The sequence below is a fragment of the Pangasianodon hypophthalmus genome, chromosome 11 (genome assembly GCF_027358585.1).
Source record: "Pangasianodon hypophthalmus isolate fPanHyp1 chromosome 11, fPanHyp1.pri, whole genome shotgun sequence".
Lineage (NCBI taxonomy): Eukaryota > Metazoa > Chordata > Actinopteri > Siluriformes > Pangasiidae > Pangasianodon > Pangasianodon hypophthalmus.
In genome coordinates, this window is record NC_069720.1 from 23,276,535 (window position 1) to 23,303,205 (window position 26,671).

The 26,671-nt window shown below is 43.2% G+C and overlaps 2 protein-coding genes across 3 annotated transcripts; one reads left to right on the forward strand and one right to left on the reverse strand.

Moving 5' to 3' along the window:
* Positions 1 to 1,162: 1,162 nt before the first annotated feature.
* LOC113532382 (afadin- and alpha-actinin-binding protein) lies at positions 1,163 to 26,314 on the reverse strand. 2 transcript variants are annotated; one of them, XM_026923773.3, is made up of 13 exons: positions 25,975 to 26,314; positions 25,477 to 25,576; positions 8,598 to 8,737; positions 8,345 to 8,491; positions 8,006 to 8,116; positions 7,660 to 7,795; positions 6,929 to 7,004; positions 6,214 to 6,394; positions 5,939 to 6,077; positions 4,769 to 4,905; positions 4,506 to 4,679; positions 2,299 to 2,398; positions 1,163 to 2,199 (listed from the first exon to the last, which is right to left on the reverse strand). In XM_026923773.3, the coding sequence occupies exons 3-13, from the start codon at positions 8,721 to 8,723 to the stop codon at positions 2,150 to 2,152; spliced, it is 1,377 nt and encodes a 458-aa protein (XP_026779574.1). In that variant the 5' UTR covers positions 8,724 to 8,737; positions 25,477 to 25,576; positions 25,975 to 26,314; the 3' UTR covers positions 1,163 to 2,149. The 2 variants fall into 2 exon arrangements, with proteins under 2 accessions (XP_026779574.1, XP_034164436.1); XM_034308545.2 differs by lacking the exon at positions 25,477 to 25,576.
* LOC128319346 (uncharacterized) lies at positions 9,694 to 11,846 on the forward strand. Its single transcript, XM_053238331.1, has 7 exons — positions 9,694 to 10,244; positions 10,325 to 10,369; positions 10,446 to 10,493; positions 10,586 to 10,885; positions 10,975 to 11,040; positions 11,173 to 11,301; positions 11,386 to 11,846. The coding sequence occupies exons 1-7, from the start codon at positions 10,232 to 10,234 to the stop codon at positions 11,568 to 11,570; spliced, it is 786 nt and encodes a 261-aa protein (XP_053094306.1). The 5' UTR covers positions 9,694 to 10,231; the 3' UTR covers positions 11,571 to 11,846.
* Positions 26,315 to 26,671: the final 357 nt, after the last annotated feature.

Genomic DNA, 26,671 nt, shown 5'->3' on the forward strand with positions numbered 1-26,671 from the left:
TAACATTACTGAGCCAAATCCACTTTCATAAGCATCACGTAAGTGATGCAGCTGTCAAACCCAATGCGATCCAGTTCTTGCAGAATCAGTTTGAAACTGAGAACAAAATGGATTCCAGATTTAGTCCCCTTTTGCTGTTATAATAAGCTCCACTCTTCTGGGAAGGGTTTCCACTAGATGTTGGAGCGTGGCTGTGGGGATTTGTGTTCATTCAGCTACAAGAGCATTAGTGAGATCAGGCACTGATGTTGGTGAGGAGGTCTGGGGTTCAGTCGGTGTTCCAGTTCATCCCAAAGGTGTTCAGTGGGGTTGAGGTCAGGGCTCTGTGCAGGACACTCGAGTTCTTCCACTCCAACCTTCACACACCATGTCTTCATGGAGCTCGCTTTGTGCACAGGGGCATCGTCATGCTGGAACAGGTTTGGGCCTCTTAGCTCCAGTGAAGGGAAATCGTAATATTACAGCATATAAAGACATTCTATACAATTGTGTGCTTCCAAATTTGTGGTAACAGTTTGGGGAAGAACCACATATTGGCGTGATGGTCAGCTGTCCACAAACTTTTGGCCATCCAGTGTATTTCTAGTGTTTGTGAAAAAGTTGACAGAGGGATTAAACAGGGGTTCTGTGCATCCAGTGAATATTTAAACAATGGTTTAGTTAGATTTGCCTACTTCTGGGTCTTGTGTGCTAAAAGTTACCATAATGCTACTGTACCAAACACTGGTCTACCTGCCAGTCAGGACCACTTCATGATACTTATAGATACTGCTGCATTCGCAATGGGTGTGAGATTTTTCTTTCTAATTCATTGTGCACAGGTCTTAAAGGCAAAATCACACGGTTGGCATATAGGCAAAATATCATTAATTCTTAAATACAACAACTTTTATATACAGCTACTGATTAGTGAGAATTCCAGTGTAAAGAAAAACCTTTAAAATATATTCATTGTATCATTGCTGGTACATGTAGTGATCTGTCAAGGAATTTAATTTGAGAGGTATGCTGAAATTCTTTTAAAGCTTCATGATATGTCCTTTAATTTGCTTAATTTGCTTCATAGGCGCACAATTTATTTACTCTCTATCTGAATAAGGTTTACAACTACAGTGCTACCTTGCTGATTAGCTGATTACTCTTTGTGAGATGTGGAATTCAAAACATTATAAATGAATGCACACGTTGAAAATATAAAACCAAATTTATTTTTCAGTATATCCACATGATTATTTATTAAACTTTCATCACAGCAACTGGGCTATAGACATTTCAAGGAACTTAATGTCAGTGAAATTACAACTAATAAAGGCGAAAACTACAGAAACACTAATATACATGTTAAAACACTAAACATAATTAATTAGTTTAAATCTTAAATAAACAAATGAATTCTATGAATTCTGAAACTTATATCACAAGTAATACCTATGCTAACCATACAACAGGAAGATGAGTGACATTAAGTGATATATGGTTAGAGAGGTGTGTCTATGTCACTGTTTCTTACGGCAGGTCCTTGCCATTAAAGAGATTTTAAACTTGTTAATAACATGTAAACATTATGCACTGAATAAGATATCAAAGATACGCAACTGCTTGGTACTTAAGCATTAAATGCATATGTTGTACAACGTAACCACAGCACTTAAATGGTAACAGTATTTCTTCTATCATATAGAACAGGGGTGTCCAAAGCAGAAGCATAAACCACACCTGAGGCTACTGAAACCCAGGATCAACTGATTAAACAGGTGGAATCTGGTATGGCTCCTGCTTGACTGGAATGAAACCCTGCACCTACACCCACCCTTTGTGGATAAGATTGGACACCCCTGGTGAAGAACAATGGTGCATTTTAAACAATAAGTAAACAAGGTGTTTCTTTATGCAGCTTAAGACTTCTTCTATGATTCTGCATCAAAAACCATACCATACCAAAACCATAGCAAAGCATAACACTGTATACCAGTTGTAAGCCACCTTTGCCAATGGCACATGAATCTGTGAGATACCACATCATAAAGACATTTGTACTTTAAAAAAAAACTCCTAGCTTTGTTCTGATGTTCTCGCTTATTCAGTCAAGGTACTTCTCTGCAGTCGGTGCATCCCACTGAATGCTTTCACTAGCTTTTTACTCACAGTGCTAGAGTGGTGTTTTGGGAGCTGATATGTGTTTCTGTTCTTGACCAGTATCTATAAAACAATTTAAAACAATAATCCCTACATTTGAGACAATTTAAAAATGTTGAAAAGCATATTATTGTTATTGTACTAAAGCAGGCAGTGACTTACATTCTGATATGACATTATGTGTCCTCATCTGCTCTGTGAACGTCATGTTCAAAAATTGATGTTTTAGCCAGGTTGCACGATCTTGCTCAAACATTTTCCTCTGCAAAAGAAAAAGTCCAAGCTTACATTTTAGCACTTTACATTGTACATAGAAAGTTCCTGTTGTGTAATCAATTGAATCCCAATGAGTCTAAAGAATTCTTGAAGAGTTAGTTAACCTTGTCCAACAAAAATGCATAGAAAAACATCCACACACAGTTCCCTCCAAAAGTATTGGAACGGCAAGGCCAAATTTTTTGTTTTCGTTATACACTACAGACATTTGCATTTGAGATCAAAAGATGAATATGAGATGATATATCAGTAATTCCACCTTCATTTTCTGATATTTACATCTAGATGTTTTAAGCAACTTAGAACAAGGCACCTGTTGTTTGAACCCCTTTATTTTCCATGTGATCATAAATATTGGAACGTGCGACTGACAGGTGTTTCTTTTTGCCAAGTGTGCCCTGTTAGATTGATTGTTTAAGCAATTAATAGCTCTGAATGTCTATTCTTAGTTTGAGCCCTGGCTCTCACCTGTGGCAACTGAATTTGTTTTTAAAAAGGATAAAGCAACATGAAGAACAGAGAGCTGTCTATGGGAGAAAAGCCAGCCATTTTAAAGCTGAGGAAAGAGAGAATATTGATCAGAGCCAGTGCATAAGCATTGGGTATAGCCAATACAACAATCTGGAATGTCCTGAAAAAGAAAGAAACCACTGGTGTACTAACATCGAGATGTTGAACAGGTCGACCAAGGAATACAACAGCAGTTGATGACAGAAACATTGTGAGAGCTATGAAGAAAAACCCCAAAACAACAGTCAGTGACAACCAATATCCTCCACAGGGCAGGGTTGAAGGTATCACAATCCACTGTTCGACAAAGACTTCGAGAGCAGAAATATAGAGGCCATACCCCAAGATGCAAACGGCTCATTACCAGTAAGAATCAGAAGACCAGATTGGAATTCACAAAGAAATACAGAAATGAGCCACAAAAGTTCTGGAACCAACATTAACCTCTACCAAAATGATGGAAAGGCCAAAGTATGGAGAAAGAAAGGATCCAAAACATACAAGCTCATCAGTCAAGCATGGCTTGGGCTTGCATGGCTGCTTAAGGAACGGGCTCACTAGTCTTTATTGATGATGGAACTCATGATGGTAGCAGAAGAATGAATTCAGAAGTCTCCAGAAACATTCCATCTGCCAATTTACAGAGAAATGCATCCAATCTAATTGGGAGGAACTTAATCATGTAGCAAGACAATGACCCAAAACACCCTGCCAACACAATAAAAGAGTTCATCAGGCGAAAAAGTGGAAGGTTTTAGACTGGCCAAGTCAATCACCAGACCTTAACCCACCACTGGGACACTCAATTACATTTAGAGACTTGTCTCAAAGCCACTCCATTGTTGACTTGGCTGTATGCTTTGGGTTGCTGTTGTGCTGAAAGGTGAACCTTCGACACAGTCTGAGATTGTGTGCACACTGGAGCAGGTTTTGATCAAGGACCTTTCTGTATTTGGCTACATTCATCAATCTCTCAATTCTGACCAGTCTCCCCATCCCTGACACTGAGAAGCACCTCTACAGCATGATGCTGCCACCACCATGCTTCACTGTAGGGATAGTATTAGGCAGCTGGTGAGCAGTACCTGTAGCTCATGAAGCCCACTGTGCTCCTGTGAATATTCAAAGCTTTAGAAATAGCTTTATACCCTTGTCCAGATCTATGTTTTGAGACAATTTGATCGCAGAGGTCTATGAGGAGTTCCTTGGACTTTATGGCTTGGTTTTTGGTCTGACATTCACTATGAATTATGGGACCTTATATACACAGGTGTGTGCCTTTCTAAATCATGGCCAATCAGTTGAATTTGCTACAAGTGGACCTCAGTCAAGTTTTAGAGAAATGTCAACCTGAGTTCAATTTAAAGTGCTCTAGCAAAGGGTCTGAATAGATAGCTAAATGAGATATTTTCAGATTTAGATTTTTTTTTTCCCCCATAACTATGCATCTCACGTGCAGTTGTCTGTGTAGTCTGTAAGTATTATATAGTATATAGTCACGTCTGAGGTCTGGATACTGATGTGCGCAATTTCTGTGCTACATCTGCTTAACTCAACTCTGAATACTCCCCAAGGTGACTAACCTCATGCCCCAATCTAATGGCTGCCTCTGTGAAACTCCTCCTCTCCATTTCAAAGTTCTTCCTCTGCTCCTCAAAAGTTCTCCATTCCTCTTTCAAGCGTTCCTTCTCTTCTAACATGTAGCAGTCATTCAGGACAGCTGCAGTCTCCTCATCACATGGAGTATTTAGCTGTTGCTATTGATTACATAAGCACACAGAAGTTGAAGTTGAATTTAATTTTCCTAACCATCAAATGATAGTCATATGATTGTGTAGCTGTTCACCTGCAAGAGCTGCTGCTGAGTCTGAATAAAGTCCATGCATTGCTGGATCTCCATTTTGAGTCTCTCTGTTTCTTCCTGATGGACCTGCTTAGAAATCATCTCCTCACTGACCCCCTTTCCCAACTGCAAAACAAATGCTGCAATACAAACAGTTCAGAAATCAAAATGTGATTTAAATTGCATAACATGTTGAAAAGGTTCATATAAGGAAGTTAATGGTACTAATAAATTACACATTCAATTTTTATATTACTCTCAGGTGTTGGGTGGCCATGAGCTTCAGTGCACCTTGCCATAGATTCTACAAATCAGTGGAACTGTATTGGAGGTATGAACACCATTCATCCAAAAGATACTCCCTTATTTGATGTTGTGATAGTCGTGGTAGTGAATGCTATCTAAAACATCAGTCCAAAATCTCCCATAGGTGTTTGATTGGGTTGGGATCTGGCAACTGTGAAGACCATAGCATATGATTTATCATTTTCATACTCATTAGACTAACCAGTGAGATCTTGTGGAGATCTTGGGTGCATTGTCATCTAATCCAGTTCTGAATTTACCTGAACCACTTTTGTCTTTTTACTTTACCAACCAATGATTCAGTGAAGCACATAATAATCAGGTGTTGACTTGAAACAGGTGCATTTAAACATTTACATTTTTAAAATGCAGAATGCAGGAGGCTCATCAGTGGAGAAATACACTATATGGCCAAAGGTTTAGGGACATCTAACCATCACACCCATATGTGCTTGTTGAACATCCCATTCCAGATTTATTCCCCCTTTGCTGTTATAATAAGCTCCACTCTTCTGCGAAGGCTTTCCACTAGATGTTGGAGCGTGGCTGTGGGGATTTGTGTTCATTCAGCTACAAGAGCATTAGTGAGATCAGGCATTGATGTTGGTGAGGAGGTCTGGGGTTCAGTCAGTGTTCCAGTTCATCCCAAAGGTGTTCAGTGGGGTTGAGGTCAGGGCTCTGTGCAGGACACTCCAGTTCTTCCACTCCAACCTTCACACACCATGTCTTCATGGAGCTCGCTTTGTGCACAGGGGCATTGTCATGCTGGAACAGGTAATAACCCACCTATAGGTGTGATGGTCAGGTGTCCACAAACCTTTGGCCATATAGTGTATCTTTTAGGGGTCTTTTGTTCCTCAAGTATACCTTTGTTGTCAAGGCTTTCCATATGCTGCTTCAGTTTTCTCCACTGCTGCCGAATGCTGTTGGTAAGCTTCTCTCGAGCATGCTCACATGACATCTCTAAAGTCCCCTTAAAAGAAGTCTCCTCTTCTTCAGCTATTTGCTAGGTATCCAGAGTTATGAAGGACAACATGCAAAGAACAACAAATAAAAAATATTAAACTAACATTGGATTTGACAATGGACTAAATTTAATTGATTATGTGTCTTCGTCATGAAGAAAGCTCTAATCAACTGACCTGATCTATGAATTCAGTGTATTTCTCCTGTCTTTGGATGTGGGTCTTTGGACTTAATATGACCACCATTTCCTGTTTCATTTGCTGCAGCACTTTTTTCAACTCAAAATTTTCCAGCATGAGCTCCCTCTGGCGTTTATCAAACTCATTCAGAAGAGTCCTGCACACTTCAGTTTCATGTCTGATCAAGAAAATGAATGAAATTACTTCTGTCACATAAATGCCTGGTCAGGGTCATAGTGAATTAAATTAGGCCACTAGATTATGTTTATGTTTATATACTTGTATTTTGGGAACCAACTAAATTTCTTAGAAAATATCGCTAGCAAGTACAAAATAACCTCACATGCGCACATGTCTATTTGAGACCAATTTATGAACTGATGTAGAAATGTCAGAGGCAGAAGTGACACACTATGCTGACAGTACTGCCATTTCTACCTCTTAGGGATGTGACCAAATACAAAATACATTCGAATAGAACAGATAAATTATTTTAAACTGATATAAATCAGCCTACTGATTTTTTTTTTTTTAGTAAGCTTGTCCAAGCGCTTTGCATTGTGCTTAAGAACACCCTTACCCTGATAAAATTACTGTAACACAGCCCTCTGATGGTTTAATATCCAGGCCACAGAGCCATTCTTGCTGAAAAGTAACACACTCAAATAAAATGCAAGTGAATACGGCAGACAACACCACAAGATGAAGTTACCTTGAATCTGTCCTTCCAGTTTTCCACTGACCTCCCCTACCATCAGACCTCTCAACATAATTCAACACCTCCATCCCTGATAGAGAGCATACACACACATGCATTAAAGTTTGTTCTTCTAATGTTAAATATAATGCAGTCTATTATGATAAAAAGTGTGTCCTCTGTAATAATAAGGAAACCAAACAATATTTATAAACCTTTGACTTGGTGGTGTGTTGCAGGGTCTCTCTCTCTCTCTCTCTCTCTCTCTCTCTCTCACACACACACACACACACACACTTGAAGAATATATACGTGTGCCAACTGGGAACTGTACATCGACTGTTGTGTTGAATTTCTACAGCAATATCTTTTTTTAAAATCCATTAAATAAATACTATGCACACTGGTGTGCACACTGCTCTCGAAACTCACTTTGTTTTATACAAAGTGGTTCACCCTTTGAGTAGGCCATGCAACAGCACCACACACATTTTGTACAACTCATGTCTAATATTAGTCACTGCCTGATAACCTCCTACTTTTAAAGTTACGTGATGGGAAAATTACACACACAAGCTGTGCCATGCTGTTCAGTGGAAATGTGCTACTAAAGACACCCACACACATACACACAGTTTCAGTAAAATATTTAGTACTAATACTTCTATACTAATGCAAAAAATTTTATTTTTCTTTTTAAAGTAAAAAAGCACAGAATGCAGAGTGACAATATAGCATTTCCATACTCTGTTTCATGTCCTTCTTGTCAGTAAGTAACTGACTGAGGTGCTCTTTAAGCCTGCTGAACTCTCTCTCTTTCCTCTTCATACAGTGATTGTACTGTGTGGCACGGCTTGCAATGATTTTCTGAAGCTTTTGAACCTGTTGAGCATTTATAACAGTGTTACAGTTGTTGAGCATACATCCAAAAGTACTGTGAATAATTTAATATAAGAACATGGCTTACTGGAACTACATAGAAATACATATTGCGATACAAATGTATTGTATGTAGGTGCTATTATACACTGTGAACCTATAAGCACTATGTAATGTAAAGTGGCCTTCCAAGTTCATAGTTAACTTCCTCACCTCTTCTTTTTCATTTTTCAAACATCTTTGTAAAGCCTTTATATTAGTTTCTAATTGCTGTTCTCGTTTACATAATTTGCCATTTTCCTTCTTGGAAAGTTCAAGCTGGTCCTAGAAAAGGGGATCAAGACAGACAAGACTTAAAGTTATTCACACAACTCATGACTGGTCACGTTAAACCCAAACTTTGCAGTACTTGAAGCCAAAAGCATTATTTCTTTGACAGTAAGATGTTGTGGTTTTACGTAACCTTGAAAAAAATACAAGCCTGACTTCCCATGGATAAAAAAAAAGCTTTGAGTTTGGAGCTGTAGAGATGCTAGCATTGGCACTGCTGACCTTAAGCTGTGCCACTTCATGTTCATCCACAGCAACGTGATGGAACTGCAGCAGATCATACATGTTATTTAGGGTCGAAATAATATCAAGTTCTTGATTTCTATTTGAATCATAAAAAATCGATGGCAAACCCAGAGACGACAGCTCCTGTGAATGTAAGACAGAGAATAGTAGGGTAAAACATGAGTCTACATTGCCAGGCTTGATTTTATATATTTTTTAATGAATTAAATGAATTTACCACAGTACTTACTTTACTGATGTATTGCATGCACTCTGTGACATTTTCCCCTGTACAGAAGACACTGGAACCACTGTAAGCTCCAAAAGGCAGAGGAGGCCTTATGGATTGGCTGTATGGCCTTGAGGGAGGCATCATGAGATTTATGTCTTCTGTAAAGTAAGAATAAAAAGACAAATTTGAATTTTTTGCTCTCAGTATTTTGCAAACAACAATGTGCAACTGTGTCACACAGAAAATGGCAATTAATAAAAATTTGAGACTGTGTTTAGTATTAGATGAGTCACAGTTAAGTGTACCTGTATGCTAAATCGTGTATCCTTAATTCTAATCATGAAAAAAAATAATGTGGGTGAACGCAATACACGTGACACGTTTTATTGAGGTTAGGTGATATACCCATCTTTAAAATAGCACTTCAACATTATTTTTAGTCTTTTCATCTTTTTTTCTTTCCACATGAGACTGATTGACTATGCATAGCAAAAACACTGATGTTCTTATTGCAACTGTAAAAAAAAAAAAAAAATACATGCTGAAATAGCAATCCATAACAGTCATTATGGTATAATGTATTTGGCATTTGTACTGTATATATGAGAGATAATACGAACCCCCTTTCATCAAACTGCATTTTGACAGTTTTTCGTCCAATCAGAGTGTGCCACGTCACGAGGTCCCTCCCCTTTTTATCCAATCAGAGCGCACCGTGGTGGGTAGTCCCGCCCCCCTTTCAACCAATGAGATTCTTCTTTTTTTGCAGATGTCCCGCCCCGATCCCCCTCCCTAATTTTTGTGGGTCCGTTCACGCGCATCTGAGTTCCGAGCGGGGGTCCGTTCACGCGCTTCAACCCCCTTTCTCTCTCTCACCCCCTCACCCCCTGGTCAGGGGCCCCGTGCAAATTATCCGGCCTGCGCACGAGGTCGGATTTCAGGCGGCTAGTGTCATGCCGTTCCGGTCTTAAACTTTAGCTAATATTTAATACATCTTAGATAAATTTGGATTAAAGCTAGCTAGCAAAAATTCCCCAATTGGAAGAGTTTAGCAAAAAAAAAAAAAAAACCCAGTGCTTAGCATCGGTTAGGTTAGTCTCGCTATTTATATTTAGCCAAGTTTTACCAACAAGCATACATTTAATGCACAATGTACAAATTATTTATGTGTTACTGCTGTGTATAAGCGATTTATTTGAAGCTAGTCAGAGTTGATGGTCGTAGCGATGAACTTTTTTTCCCCTTTCTCCCTGTATCGTGCGATTTCGGATCTTTTATTAATACTTTATTTATTTATTTTTGCAACATAAACGGAATCTCTGTTATATGCAAAAAAAAATAGATTTTAATTCGAGCATCACATTTTATTCTGTTTCCCAGCGCGATCCTCATATTCTGAAAATATATTTTAAAATTATATTTTAATTCATGTACCAGGATTCATTCATTCTGATTCTCTGCGGCCGCAGAGCACGTGTTGACTGAGCAGTCGTGACAGTCTACCCCTCCACCCTCTAAAGAGATGATATGATGCGCCAGGTGTATATGGTTGCTCGAGAACTTGTGACAGGTGTATCGGTGGGAAAAGAACTTTAGGGTATATAAGAAACGAGACGGACTAACATTTTCCATGAAGAAATTCGGGGATCGACATGATGGCTCATGGTAAGAAAACTTGTTGAAATTATAAGGTATTTCTTTTCTCTTAAAAACATTGTTTAAATAATCACTTTATGTATTCTCAGCTTTAAAAGTTCAAGCTGAAATTCACCAGGTGCCTGAGTATCATGGTAAGCTTTTCTATTAATTTCTCTTTTATTTTAACTCTTCTGTACTTTTTTAAATATGTTTTTCTCTTTAATAAAGTTACAGCGGAAGAACTAGAGGGTATTAGCCTCACTCAGACAGACCCAGGTACCGTATCTCTCTCTGTGTTTTTTTTTGTTTTTGACCTCTGTTATTTAGTTCTGGTGAAAAAACTTTTTTTTTTTTACTACGCGTGACAGATTTTACACGGGGAATTAATCCTGATGAGTTTGCGAGAGGATCGGGAAGCGACAGTCTCGCGGACGATTTGGATTTGATTCTAACAGGGGCCTCGCCAGCGATCTCGCGAGATCGTCGCGTTCCCTCCTCTCCTCCGAGAAGCGGAAATGGCGTAATAGAAATATCAACAACTCCGAGACCGGCGAGGCCGCAATTCGCGAGCGTGACACCAGTTTTAAAAGTCTGTGATGCGCCTCGGCGAGCGAAGAGACGGAGATTAGTCAGTAAGACAGCGTCTCTAGTGAAGCGATTATTTACAGGTTTGTATTATTTCAAATTTTATTATTCAAATATATATATATAAATATAAAGGATCATTAGACAATCTTCTTCTTCTAATCCTCTACAGATTCAGTCGAATCACCCGCGTGTTCAACCAGGGAAGGGGGTTGTGGATCTCAAAGCGTGATTAACGGTGTGTTTTATAAATGTGTGTGTGTGTGTGTGTGTGCGCGTGCGCGCGAGTGTGTGTGTGTGTGTGTGTGTGTGTGTGTGTGTGTGTGATGATACGTTTTTTTTTGACACGCGCCTTCTTTTTTTAAAACAGAGACCGAAGCGGAGACCGAATCGGATAACGGCCCAGAACCGAATCAGGAAGCAGAGCGAAGTCGGAGAGAGCGCCAGAGTCCCACTAGACCCCTGTTTAAGCGCAGGTTTCCTCAGGCTGACCCCGCCGGTATGTATACGTTGTATATTTTTGTATTTCTTCTTTATATACCTATACGTATAAGATTTTGATAGGGGTTTTTATTTTTTTCAGCCAGCGTCTCTAACCAGGAAGCGAGACCTGAACGGGCCCGTCGGTTGAGAATAGCGCCACCTCTCCGCCAGCGCCGTGACAGCGGAATCTTGCGACTCGCTGAAATAACTAGCGATTTGATTCGCGACCTGATTCGTGACTACAGCGCCACGTTTTCTAACGCGTGTGAAAAAGGTTTTGTGTGAAAGGTTTGAATGCATGTCCGTGTCGAGCTATATTTTGATGTTGTGAATTCATGTTTTCGAATGTATGTTAGCATCAGGGAAATATTTCTGACATTGTGAATGCTGGGTTATAGATAGGGGAAAATTATATAATAAAAGTGTGCAAGAAAAATAAAAAAAAATCATTTAACCCTGAGGTGTGACGTTTTATTTAGACCCCTCGTTAAAAGTAAAACCATACGAGATAAACCAAAAAACATAACACTATAAAACACTATAAATATAAACACTATAAATATATAAACACTATAAACATTATAAATCATATAAACACTATAAAACATATAAAATAAATACATATATATTAAATATATATATAAAATACATTTCATTAAAAAAAAAATAAAAAAATACATATATAATTTAAAAAAAATGGATGAGACTTTAGAACGGGTCCTTGCCGAATTAAGGCTGAGCGTAGAAGGGCTACGGCTTATCCGCCCCTCCTTTCACATAGACATGCAGCAGGACATATACAATAATGCCTCGATGATCCAGCAAGATCCTCTACAGGCAATAGAAAATGCAATCCTCGGTCTAAATAGGCACGATGATCCATTTCTGGAAATCGAGGCCGCTATTCGTTCTATAAGCACAGAAGAAGAAGAGGGGGAAAGAAGGCCGCACAGTGAGGGGGTAGAAGGAGGTGTGGAGGGTGAGGGGGAGGGGATAGAGGAAGAAGTACCAGAAGGAGGGGTCGCGGGTGAAGCGGTAGAATTGGGAGAAGGAGGGGGTGGAGGGGATGGGAGCGGTGCTGATAGTGAAGAGACACAGGTAGGAGGAGGAGGAGGTGAAAGAGAAATCGAAGTCACGACGCACGAGAATTTTAATACTGTAAAAATGAGACGCGTGTTAACAATCCCTCCACCAGGGGATGAGCCTGATATCGCTACGTTTTATCAAAACGTGATCGGTCTCATTCGGGAATTGGTCGATGATGCGAGAGCCGTAGCTGGGAGGGGGGACTTGGTACAGTTAAGTGTAGAGGGTGAAAATGTAAGAGTTCACGCGTCGGTAGTCGCCGACGGCACGGGTGAAAATATTCTACCCGTTTTTGAAGATATGCTCGATCGGTTAGTACAGTCGAATACCGGGGTTGTGGCGAATGAAAGAGTGGATCTGATTGTTCAGGTGGTGCAGAACCCTAGAGGCGGGGGAAAACGTAAGTTGGAGAAAACTTTAGACTGCGAAATCATATGTAAAAAAAGACGTCACCTGTACGTTACAGAGGACCGCAGAGATCAGCTCTGCTTCGCCATCAGTCTAGCTCACGTGTGTAACGGCAGTTTCACAGATGGGCAGTGCGAGAGACAAGCTAGAGAGTGGCAGCGAGCCGTCGGTCTGGACGAGCAGACACCCGTCGGCTTTAGCGACGTGCGAAAATTCGAAGACATTTTAGAACGTAAAATCGTAGTGTTTTACAGAACGTCTAACACCCTCTCGCATTTTGAAACAGATTTCCCCGACCGTTCCCAAACTTTGTTTTTGTTTTTACTGGATAACCATTATTACGGGATAAAAAACCTCAAGGGTTTTATAGGCACGCGATTCGTCTGTAATTATTGCTACAAGGGTTTTAATTGCTCCTATGTGCATTCCTGCAGGGGCTATTGTCATATTTGTAACAATGGGGAGTGTCCCATGCAAGAGTACAATCCTGTAGAATGCTCGGACTGCCTCAGAAAGTGTCGTTCCCCGGCGTGTTTCGCCCGTCACAAAGAAGGTAAGAGGAACTTTGTAACGGGTAGGTCGGTCAGTCTCTGCGAGCTCGTTAAAAAATGTGCTAGATGCGGCCTGTGTTACAACACAGGACCGAGCACCCGTGTAGGAAATGGTCATCGTTGCGCTAAGCCGAAATGTAGAATCTGTGGGGAGACGTTAACGAGGGAGCTGGAAGCCGACCACAGGTGTTACATTCGCCCTCTCCCCGTGAGAGCCGACCATCCTGATTTGATTTTTTATGACTTTGAAACGTTCGCCACAGAGAACGGCGTGCACGTACCTTTTCTGGTGTATGCGAAAACATTGAAAGGCGAAGAGAAGTGGTTTTACGGTCATGGATGCGTTAAACATTTTCTTATGTATTTCAGAAATGAGCGCTACAGACGTAACGTTTTTATCGCTCACAACGCCAAAGGGTTCGACAGCTATCTGGTTTTGAAAGGTATGCTGAAAGAGGGGTTATCGCCTCGACATATTCTCATGACGGGGAGTAAAATCCTCAGTTTTGAAGATCCTCATTATGAACTAAAATTCATAGACTCTCTGTCTTTCCTACCCATGCGTCTTAGCGATTTCCCAAAAGCCTTAGGTTTCACCGATCAGACCAAGGGGTATTTTCCTCATAAATTCAGCTCGGCCGAACATCTCGAGTACGTAGGACCCTACCCACCCGCCTCCGATTATGGGGTAGAACGCATGTCGGAGCGGGAACGTCAAGATTTTCACGAATGGTACGACGTGGCAGCGCGGGGCGTTTTTAACTTTAGGAAGGAAGCTCTGCATTATTGTAAAAACGACGTGGTTATACTTTCCCAGGGTTGCATGAAATTCAGAGATCAGTTTCTCGGAGAGACGGGGGTGGACCCGTTCGATTCGATCACCATAGCGTCAGCCTGCATGAAAGTGTTTATCACAAATTATATGACTCCTAAGACGCTGGCCATACCATGCCCCTACGGTTACACCCGGGGGTGTAAAAGATTCTCGCACGCGTCCATCCAATGGCTAGAATGGATCATGGCGAAAGAAAAAATCTTTATTCAGCACGCTCTAAATAGGGGGGAAAAGCAGATCGGTCCTTTTTTTGTAGACGGTTACGCCGAGATTGACGGAGAAAAGTACGCGTGGGAATATCACGGGTGCTTTTACCACGGGTGTCCGACGTGTTTCGACCCTGCAGAGACGTGCCCGTTGAGAGACGTCAGATTCGGCGAATTATGGTTGAACAGCGAGGAGAGAGTGAGGACGTTAGAGTCCGAACATGGCGTCCGCGTGACGGTGGTGAGAGAACACGAGTGGCACGAGATGAAAAAATCTTGTGAACGTGTCAAAGAGTTTCTCCGTACGTTTAATCCTCCGGAGCCTCTGATCCCTCGCGCTGCTCTTTACGGAGGTCGAACGAGCGCTCTTAAGCTGAGACACACAGCGGGGCCCGGGGAAAAGGTGCTCTACGTCGACGTCACCTCTCTATATCCATACGTTAACAGTGCATGCTCTTATCCCTTAGATCACCCTACTATCATATACAAAGATTTCGGCGACCCTAGAAATTACTTTGGTCTCATCAGAGCCACAGTCTACCCGCCTCGTGGGCTCTTTTTCCCTGTTTTACCGTACAAAAGCAAGAGCGGTAAATTGCTCTTTCCTCTGTGTCGCGCATGTGCAGAATCATGCTTGCAGAGAGACCCGTGCTCGCATGACGATGACGCCCGAGCATTGACGGGTGTGTGGGTCACTGTAGAATTTAACAAAGCCTTGGAGATGGGCTACAGAGTGGCTAAAATCACGGAGGTATGGCACTTCGATAAAAGCAGCGACTCTGTGTTCACAGGGTACGTACACTCGTTTTTAAAAGGAAAGCAGGAAGCGTCCGGTTACCCGCCCGAAGCTAAGGATCCGGTCAGCAGGGAGATGTACGTCAGTGAGTATCTGGAACGTCAGGGGGTCCGATTAGACCCTGAAAAGATAGAGGCGAATCCGGCCAAGAGACAGGTAGCTAAACTCTGTCTCAATAGTCTTTGGGGGAAGTTTGCTCAGAGAGACGATCTGCTCCGCACCGAGATAGTATCGGATCCTGAAAAGTTTTTCAGCTATCTGTTTTCCGGTAAATACGTGATCGATTACTTTGATGTTCTGGACGACCAGAGAGCGTTGATCAGGTGGAGATTCAGCGACCGTTGCATTCAACCCCCAGGCAGAAGGAGTAATGTGTTCATAGCCGCATTCACCACAGCCCATGCGCGTCTCAAACTGTACAGCTACCTGGAAAGGTTGAGGGACAGAGTTCTTTACACAGACACGGATAGTTTAATTTATGTGGTGAAGGAGGGGGAGACTCCTTTAGAATTGGGTAATTACCTAGGTGACCTGACCGACGAATTGGGCGGGGATAGCATACAGGAGTTTGCGGCAGCGGGGCCCAAGAGTTACGCCTATCAGACAAAGAATAAAAAAAAAGTGGTGATGCGCGTCAAAGGGATCACACAGACCGTAGAATGTAGTGAGAGAGTCAACTTTGACAGCGTCAGAGATCTGGTGGAGGATTACCTAAAGATCTCTGGGGAGGGAGGGGTGCCGGGCTCTATCGAGATCCCACAGCATGGAATAACACGTGATAAAAAGGGTTTCTCATTAAAAAACTCGACATTTCAGAAAAAGTTTCGGGTTGTATACGACAAAAGACAACTCTTTCCGGACGGTACTACTCTGCCGTTCGGATATTAATCTATATTTTTTTTTTTGGAGGGGCAAATAAATAAATAAAATGTCACATCTCGAGGTTATAGAAGAAACAGATTTCGAACACAGGTTCGTCTGTCCTTTCTCTTGTATAATAGCGGGCCCTAGTGGCTGTGGGAAAACCTGTTTTGTAAAGAGTGTACTGGAATGTTCTGAAAGGGTCATGAATGTCGTACCCGAAAACATTGTATGGGTCTACACTTCTTACCAGCCTATGTATGATGAATTGCAGAAAATGAATAAAAAGATAAAATTTGTCAAAGGGCTTCCTGATTCTTTCGAAGATGAAAACCTGTTTCCTCAGGACTTAAACCATTTGATCATTCTGGACGATGTTATCTTTCAAGCATCCGAACATCCTGAAGTGGTTAAAATTTTCACTCAGTACAGACACCACAGAAACATGAGCGTCATGATGCTGACTCAAAACGTGTTTCAGCGAGGTAAACACAACCGTACCATCAGCCTGAACAGTAATTATCTGGTATTGTTTAAAAACCCTCGGGATAAACTACAGGTGAGCGTATTAGCCCATCAGATCTTTCCTTCACAAAAGGGTTATTTCTTGGAATGTTTCGAAGATGCCACCAGAGATCCTCACGGTTATTTAATCATCGACCTCACCCCGGGGTGCCCAGACAGATACAGGTTGAGGAGCGGACTGCTCCCTCACCAGAGCTCGACCGTGTACGTCCCAAAAACGTCATGACGACTCGTATAAAAAGGAACGCTCCCTTGCTGGCGGCTCTGTACTACGCCGCTCCCCGGAAACGTAAAGAGATTCTCGAATACTGCTCTCCCGACTTTGTCAGAACCTTGTGTGAGATCTCTTTAAACCTTCTCAAGGGTAACATCCCCTTAACACCTTCGCAATACAAAAAACTCAAAAAGTGGAGAAAAATTATCAGGCTGTTGGCTGATGAAAAAACCTGTTTAAAGAGCAAACATAGGGTTCTGAAGAAACAGACTGGAGGGTTTCTTTTACCTTTGCTCTCGACCGTCATACCTCTGATAGGGAATCTTATCGGAGGGCTCTCTAGTAGACAATAAAAAATAAAATGACTTTGAAGAAAGCTCGGAAAATGTTTCTCGTCTCACCCCGTCGGTTAAGCGGTCTGACCCGGTCTACGGTCAGAGAAACCGCCGAAGACAATTTGAACGATAAAATGAGGGAGGTGTTAAACGAGCCGGGGCTGAGTTCTTATGAAAAAATTAAAAAATACGACGCTTTGTTGCAGAGATATTTGACATTGCTGAAGCAGGATCGGCGCGACGAGCGTAGAGTCACTCTGACATTACGGGAGCGACCCGAGGATGGAGAGGGTGGGGAGGTTGACGAGGAGGAGAGGGCTCGGATCCCCGCCCGTGTGGGAGATCCGCACCCCTCCTCTTCTCCCTCTCGAACCGCACGTGCGTCAGACGGGGGCGATTTCGACCGTACGGGCGATGAAGTTTTGAAAAGCCTACCCCCTCGGGGTCGCAAGAACGCAGCGTACATCGTCGAGAAATTAAAGGAGAGCGGCGGGGGATGGAATTCGAAGGGGGAATTTGTTTATAAGGGTGAGACGGCGAAAGGGTCTCATATGATCGATTTATTCAAACATCTTTCTCTCTCCTATAAGAAAAAAACACTCCCTCCCGCCGGTTGGATGCAATTTCTGAATACTTTATCGGAACTGAACGTCCCATTATCTTCGGTAAATAACCCGCACGCTCGAGAACAATACCGTTCCCTGAAGGAGGGTAGCGTTACCGGTTTAAAATCACATCCTAAAAGCACCTCGGCTTCGTTATCCCCGCGATGGATCACACCCCCTGCACCTCTCACCTCTAAGAAGTTCAGGAGCAATAAACGAATCGTTCTATCCCCTCGATGGATCGAGTATTCGCGATAATAATAATAAATGTCTGAGACAAATATTTTGTCAATAAAGAGTTTAATTAATCGAATCGTTATGCGTACAGTCTTTCATTTTTCACAACTTGTATTCACATGCAGATAAAGAACAGCAACCCTGCCCCACCGCAGTAATCGCTTTTATTTTTAACCCACATTTTTTCACAAAGTCATACACCATAAGATCGTTTTTTATCAAGTCCTCCTCGTTGTACAAAGACAAAACTTGGTCAAAAGATAAGCCTCTGGCTCGGTGGTAAAGATAATAGACGCAGTGATGACCGCATACGGTAGACATAGACTGTTGTAGCTGAGTGCTGTGGTACTTGATGTTTTCGGAGCGTTTTTCCAAAAACTGCAGGATGGTCGAAGGGTAATGCGCAAAGTCCGGGGGAAATCCGTAAGAGTCAAAAAATGTGGCTTCACCCTCCTTTTCCAGGGTTAATGCTAACCAATGCTCGCCGGGCATGTGAGCAGGGTGCGTGTTGACCACGAAGTAGGCGGGAGGTCTAAAGGAAGGATTCAGAGAGGGTAGGTGGTCGGAAGCCCACACGCCACGAAATACGTTCCTCGGAAGATGCCGCAAAAGACTCTCTAGCTGAAGATTATCCATGTTTAGTAATAATCCACCAGCACCTGTCTTTTAGAGTCAATCTCTAGAATAGAATCGTAACAAGCATAGACGATAAGAGTAGTGGTATTCGCTAAAGGCGCTCTGAATCTCATCTCCAGTCTCAAATTTCCGCTCGATACGACCGACAACGCATCGTTGTCATCGGCTGGGTTGAGATTAAAAGCGAACAGGGCGTATCCTTCGTTAAATTCGCTACGGTTAATACTCAGAGGTAAATCTTTCAGATGTCTCCCCGTAGCCATGAACATGTTGTAAAACTCCCTGACGGATTGTCTGTTGTTGAATTGGGGCTGGAAAGCCTTGGCGGGGATCTGTCTACCGTCCTGACAGAGAGCCAGATATTCTACGTCGTTATGTACAAAGTTAAACGGGGATAGGTCTCTTCTCCCCGTGAACGCTTCGTGGTGCACCATACCTAAAACCACGTATTTAGGAGTGGTTCCGAGAAATAGATTCTCCTGGTTACATATCCTAGAGTTTGCTGGGATGGAATAGGTTTTCACGATGACGCGTGAGAGAGGGTAGAGAGCGTTGGCTTTCATCAGGGCCGCCGCGTGCCCTAACCGCACAGCAGGGGCTACGGTCACTTTTTTCACGAAGAGAGACGCTCCCAGCACGTTCAGTCGGAATCCCGAGTCGCGCGCCCCCATAAGACAGAAAGCATCTCCGGCGCGTGTCAGTTTGACCCTCAGGTCGACCGAGTTCAGCAAAAGTCTCTCGCAGAAAAATATGTCCCCGTGGAGTGGGCCGAGCAGGTGCACTTCTCTAGAATTAGCGCTGAATTCGGCTCTCTTGTTTAATCCTCTGTTAGGACCGTTGGCGATCGCTACAGAATCCATCGCTCCCGCGGTGTCTTTGTAAAAAAGACCGGCTGTGAATTGACTCCCGAGGGTATCCGGTGAAAAGTTGAGCAGAGTCTCGATCATGGCACGGTAGGGATGTGTGGCGCTCGATTGTGAGATTAGACGGTCCCCCAGAATGACGTCGCATTGACTGAATATCGTATTCAGAGGGTAATTGATGAGCCCTACCGCGGCCGCGTCGGCCAGGTCCGTGCCATCGGCGTTGGTGATTTTTACGCGGAGATGCAGCATGGTGTCATTCAGATCGAGATACTTTTCCCCATCTCCGGGGATGAAAAACTCGATGGGTCCCGTGTCCGTGATGGCAGACACGGGAGAGATTTCGGTGTATATTTTATCTTCGATCGAAAGCTGTGTCATTGGTGCTGAAAATAGATCCAGCTCGCGCAGCGTGCACTCGTGGGATTTCTGATGCAAGAGAGCCATGTTTTTTTTTTGTTTGAATTTCCCCTACGTCGGTTAAAATATATCGGAGCTCCGGGAGGGTTTCCTCTTCGAACGACCGCTTCTGCCAACTGTTTTCTTCTTCTTACCCGTCGAACGTTTATTAGAACTCGACGAGAGGCGCTCCCCCGGAGGTCGTCTCCTCACCCTTCGCGACAAAACCACGATGCCCCCTGACCCCTCTTGTTTTTTCCGATCGTCGAAGTTCGACATTTTCCCCACAACTCTACCGACCGCATCCGTAGCGATACGGGTGGCGGCCGTTTTAAGATGGGGTTTGGCAATGTCGAACCCTTTTTTCAGCAGAGGGGATACAAAACGAAACAGTTTTGAGAATATAGAGCCGATACCACGACCGTACATTACAGGGGCTCCGTAAAATCCTCCTAAATCGCCTCCGGCCTGATTTTCGTAGTATCGGACAAATCTGTGAGGGTCTTCCATCGCTAGTACCCGAGCCATTTTATTTTTTAATTAGTTCTCCGACACCCTCAAACGTAGCTTCGTCCTCTCAGGCCTATACGCGAATGACGGTCGCGTTAAAGGATGGATTTTATATAGATTCATACACCATATGTTTTCGGTCTAAAGTGAAGCGTCACGATGACCTTCCCGTAAGTGAATTCAACCTCTTGGTTCTGATCCGTTTTTATCTCGACCTTTATGTTCTCGATGTGGCGCTTGCTCGCGGGTAAATAATACGGCAGATCGAATCGTAAGGTTACCACATCCCCATACGCTCCGCGCACGTCGACCACCCTCATCAGCGGAGCATAAGCGTCGCCTATCAGCTGAGGGCGAACCGCGTCGCAGTAACAGAACATGTGATAAAATCCAGCTCGTAGATCAGCTGGGTAATCGGCCAGCTTCCTGTCGAATTCTATCCATTCTCCCGGTCTCACACCCATAATGTAAGCGAGCGGTGGGTAAAACCGCACATGAGTCTGCCCACCCGCTTGGAAATCGAATTTCCTCAGATAATTGTTGTAGGACAGGTAAATATCGGAGTTGATTTTTCTAAACGAGGCCTCCATCTCCGTTTTGAACTGTCCCAAGTTAGCAAAAAAACCCGTTGGGAATTTGTGACGACGCACCTTGCTCTTCGTCTCCGGGGTTTCTGGTTTAAACTTATATTCATAGTATGCTCGTTCTTCGGGTACGGTATACCACGTGTGAGGATAGGAAATCTCCGTCAAGGCGACCTCCCATTCCCCTTCCAGATCGATATGCTGAGCCAGATCCACGCGGTAACTGGAGATTTTGTTATCTTTAAAAACATCGAGACTGGCGTTGGACGGTAGGGTGATGTAAAAACCCGCGTGTTTCTGACCGTACATGACTGAGAAATGATGAACCCTCACGGACGTCGTCCGTTTTTTATATATTTTTTAAATCGCTCTCTCTGATCCAGCTGTTGAATTTCTCGGGCCAGTTTTTCCACCGTACAAAGACCTGATTTTCGCCCCTGACCGTACGCCTCTTCAGAATCTCCTCCACGTGGTAGACTTTGCCCCCGTCCGTTTTTACTTTTTGCAACTCGGCCTCGTAGAAGGTGCCTTGGACCGGATCTCCGTCATAATCTTTCAGTCTGTACACCGGAGGGTCGCGAGGGAGGCGTTCGCCCACCGAAAAAAGCTCGTCTGTAAAACTCTGTTCGTATTTTTTATCAAACACCCCTCTTAATTTCGATATCCTGACAAGATCCCCCGTCTCAAAACCCATCTTCAAACCAGCCTTCCGGAGTGGCGGCTTACCGTACAGGTTCTGAAACACTCGATCAACGTTCTCCAAGGTCACCTGAGCCGGCGCCATTTTAATGCTGCTGTGAAAACTGTTATTGTAGCTTTTCACCAAGTCCTGCAGCACGTCGAGGTATCGCAAGGTGTTGTTAGCCGTGAAATATCTCCACATTCGACCTTTTAAAGTACGATTAAATCTTTCGACCACCGAAGCTTTGAGTTCGCTGTATGTGGAAAAATGCACGATGCCATGTTTTTTCATCAAACCTTCAAAAGCTTTGTTAAAAAATTCTTTTCCGGCGTCTGTCTGTAACTTTACAGGCGTCTGGCTTTCAGAGAAAATGGATTCTAGAGCCTTTACCACCTCCGCGGATGTTTTTCTTTTGAGAGTTCTAACGTAAGCTTTCTTGGAAAATACGTCTATGACCGTTAATAAATAATTGTACCCATCGTTATAATCCGATAAAGCCTGCATATCGCACAGGTCGGCTTGAAATTGGCTCAAGGGACGCGGGGCAAAAACTCTATTTCTAGTAAAATGTATTCTGGCCGGTTTGTGTAGAGTATAAGCATCCTGCTCCGATAAAAAATCTTTTACCCTTTCCACAGACGGTGGCTTCCCCTTTTCATCCCGCACGGTCCTTCGCAGTCTTTCTACCCCTCCGAAGCTACCGGGGTCGGCCGGATCGTAATACGCTTTTTTCATCGCACGCTTCTCAGACATGGCTGAACCGAAATGAGAGAAAAAGGCGTGGATTGAGATTCAAATTCTTTTTTATACACAGAGAGAGGCGAGATTCTTTATTCAGACTCTTGTAGTAAAGGGGGTTTATGGTTCAGCTACCCTCTAGATGGCAGTAGTAGCTAGTTGTAAGGGGATTTTCATGTTTGCAGGGAGTGAGGAGCGACTGGGTGTATGCATCAGAAAAAGCAATAATGTTGTTAGCTTGGGCTACTTATTTTCATGTCTTCAGGTATTGTTAATAAAGACATAAGATACAGAAGTGGTGGCCCCGCGTTACTACAACTTTTTTTATTCAACTTTTTTTTTATACACGCAGAGAAAGTCATGATTTTTATTCAGACTTTTTATTCAACTTTTTTTTGTACACACAGAGAAAGGCATGATTCTTTATTCAGACTTTTTATTCAACTTTTTTTTTTTATACACACAAACGTTATTAATGTCTTATCATAAACAAAGTTTGAACCATGATGACCGTGAGTACCGCATAGTAGCTGCAAAAACACACTGAATAATTGAATATAATAGTATAGAATAAAATATAAGAGGTAGCTGCGAAAACACTGAATAATTGAATATAATAGTATAGAATAAAATATAAGAGGTAGCAGCGAAAAAAAACACACTGAATAATTGAATATATAATAGTATAGAATAAAATCAAACACATGCGTGAAAAAACTATATACATATAGGCGTCAGCAAAAAATCAAACTACAAGCGTATATAATAGCTACCAGCACAGCAAAAAAAACACACACTGAATAATCAAATATATAATAGTATAGAATAAAATATAAGAGGTAGCTGCAGAAACACACTGAATAAATGCATATATGACGGTATGGAATAAAATCAAGTTAACAGGTATAGCAGCAGTCCATGACCAGCTTTATGAAACGCTCTATTCTCTCCTCGTCAGGTTTGATTTCATCGTACATTCGGTAGATGCGGTCGTAGATCGGTCCTCCTGATCTATACCCCAGCAAAAGAATCTCTGCTGCAGGCCCGATTATGTCGCCCTCGCATGTCTCGTAAAACCCGTAGCTCTCCATATATTTCTCAAGGGCTTGGACGAACTGTGAGTCCCACAGCATCCGCATCACACCGTGAAAGGAGGTCTGATATATGTCGTCGGGTGGGTCGAGCAAGCACGTGTGTTGTCTCTGGCTAGGATGGCTGATCTGACAACCGTTGCATTTGGCTTCGGCGTACATTCTCAGAACCTTGTTGAGGCAATGAAGCACCGCTGATTCCAGACATTTGAAAAACTCGACCCTCTCCAGCCAGCATGTGAGCGGTGCGTCGGGGTCGTCGATGGTCGTTGGCAATGGGTCATCCGACCCGCAGAGCGAGTTCTCATTCGAAGGAGTGTCCTGAACCTCCATCCCCGCGGGATCCTCGTTAGCGTGCTCCGTAACGACAGTCTCCTCGTGCCCCGAGACGACAGGTTCCTCAGAGCGAGTGGGTGAAAGCTGTCGCGAGAGCTCGGGGCTCGGGGGAGGTGTCGGCGGCAAAGGAACGGCGTAACTCTCCTCCGGAGATGAAGGATGGTCGGACATTCCGTCTTCTTCTTCTATAGCCCTCAGCACGATCGGGGTAGGCCTTATTCTCTTGAGCCTGCGTTCACAGCGGACTTCCATATTTCTCTCTCTCTCTCTCTCTCTCTCTCTCTTTTGCTCTTCTCCTCTCTCGGACGAGTCTGCTTTTATACCATAAAACGAAGTAGAGCACGACTCCCCCATCCCCCCCCCCCCCCCCCCCCCCCCCCCCCCCCCCCCCCCATCTGCAATACGATCCGTGTTGAGGGTAAGTGTGCACATGTGTTCAACAATGGCTCATTTTTTCATCGCTCAGGGCATCGTTCCACTCACGACAGCTGCGAAAGAGCGAAGTAATTTTATAGTCAATCTCCCCCATCTTTTCCCTCCACGTTGCAAACGGTATGTCCAACACGGTATGAAAAACACCACAGTCCGAGCTGAAAAGATCCAGGACAAAGTACTCTCTGGGTTTCTTACATACCCCTTCTCTCTCCATGTTCTCCACACAGCGACTGGCCCTGTAGAACCAGCGAGCTGTACCTGAGGCTCTAGTCATCCAAACAGCCATAAACTTGACTTTTCGCTCTGAAACCTCCGCTGTGCTGGGAAAAGTCTCCGGGAGTGAGGCCCTCCCGTTCCCTCTCCATTTTCCTTCATCCTTGTCAAAATTCTCAAGGACAACCTTCTTTAACACACCCCAGTCGTTAGAGGATAACGAGGCTAGACACGTCGAGACCCCCGGTCTCTCTCCACACTTCGCCTGATAAAGCTGCAATTCCCCGGTTTCGTATCTAAACACATAGCCCCATCGTCCACCCTGTCCGCAGAAATCCAGAGGCCATTCCTCGCACAACGGACCCACTGGTGGTGCTTGAGTGCGGCGAAGATACGCGCTGGTTTTCCACGGGCCGTCTTTGTCAGAATCTTGAAAAATTGAAATAATAGTCTCGCTGATAATAGAACACCCGTGATGAGCCATTAATCCTCTTTTTGCATATAACAGAGATAGCGTTTATGTTGCAAAAATAAATAAATAAAGTATTAATAAAAGATCCGAAATCGCACGATACAGGGGAAAAGGGGAAAAAGTTTAAGACCGGAACGGCATGACACTAGCCGCCTGAAATCCGACCTCGTGCGCAGGCCGGATAATTTGCACGGGGCCCCTGACCAGGGGGTGAGGGGGTGAGAGAGAGAAAGGGGGTTGAAGCGCGTGAACGGACCCCCGCTCGGAACTCAGATGCGCGTGAACGGACCCACAAAAATTAGGGAGGGGGATCGGGGCGGGACATCTGCAAAAAAAGAAGAATCTCATTGGTTGAAAGGGGGGCGGGACTACCCACCACGGTGCGCTCTGATTGGATAAAAAGGGGAGGGACCTCGTGACGTGGCACACTCTGATTGGACGAAAAACTGTCAAAATGCAGTTTGATGAAAGGGGGTTCGTATTATCTCTTATATGCCATAGTCAAATAGCATAATAACTTAACATAACATAACATAACACAATATGTAAAAGAATATTCTAGCATTATATTACCAAATAATGAATCTGTTATTCTGTCAGTCTTCAGTATATTAAAGCTGGAAATCCAGGTTTATCCAGGACACAATAATTAAGTGGTTGTGGTGTCACTGCTCTGTCAAGCACAAAAAAAGAAAGCTAGTTTAAAAAAAAAAAAGAAAAAGAAAGAAAAAAGTCAGGATAAATACCAACCTTTTCCCCAAAAATCTCGTCATAGTACTTAAAGTATCAGTTATAAGAAAGCATGTGTAGCAGAACCTGATCTGCAAACAGGCAGCATTATGTACATAAAGACAGAATCAGATTACCAGATGAAAACAAGTGGCATGTCAATGCAAAGAAACCTAACGTTAATGCTTTGATGAACATATGAGATGTGTGTGTGCCTCGCTAAAAATCAGGTCAAGGAGAATATGGAAACGACCAGTTTCTGCGACACAGCCTACTACAGTCGAGTGTGTTGATGCGCAATTTGCCCAAAGAGTCAGTCGTCATTATGATGAATTCACTTACTTCTTGTTGTTTTTTTCAGCACTGGAGAACAACACCATGATCCTTCAGTCTGGAGCAGACGACATCGACAGAGATTTCACATGCAAGTCTGCAGAAAACGCAGAAAGCTTAAAACCGGTGCATCAAATGCTGCACGCGAGTGTGAGCGCGCACATACAGCTGAACAGCTGCCTACTTAGTTTTGGAAACATCTGTCTGTGAAAGACGGAGGATGAACTGAGCTGAGGATGAACTGAGCTGAGGATAAACGCATCTGCGTTGTCTGGTCACGAATAGCAGGGTTGCCATTGGTCGTCTCTCTCTTCCACCAATGACTCTGAGTGTAGAGAATGCAGAGTACAACACCACTTGTACACTTAAAAAGAAAGAAAGAAAGAAAGAAAGAAAAGAGAAAAATACAAGCATAAAAAGTGCACGTTGTCATCATCATCATCATCATCATCATTATTATTATTATTAGTAGTAGTAGTAGTAGTAATATTAGTGTTATGCTTTTTTTCTTGCTCTTCTTCTTCTTATTATTTTATAATATTACATTATCCATCCATCCATCCATCCATCTATTCTCTGTACCGCTGATCCTACATAGGGTCGCGGGGAGCCTGGAGCCTATCCCAGGGGACTCGGGGCACAAAGCGAAGGACACCCTGGACGGGGTGCCAACCCATCGCAGAGCACAAGCACACACACTCTCTCA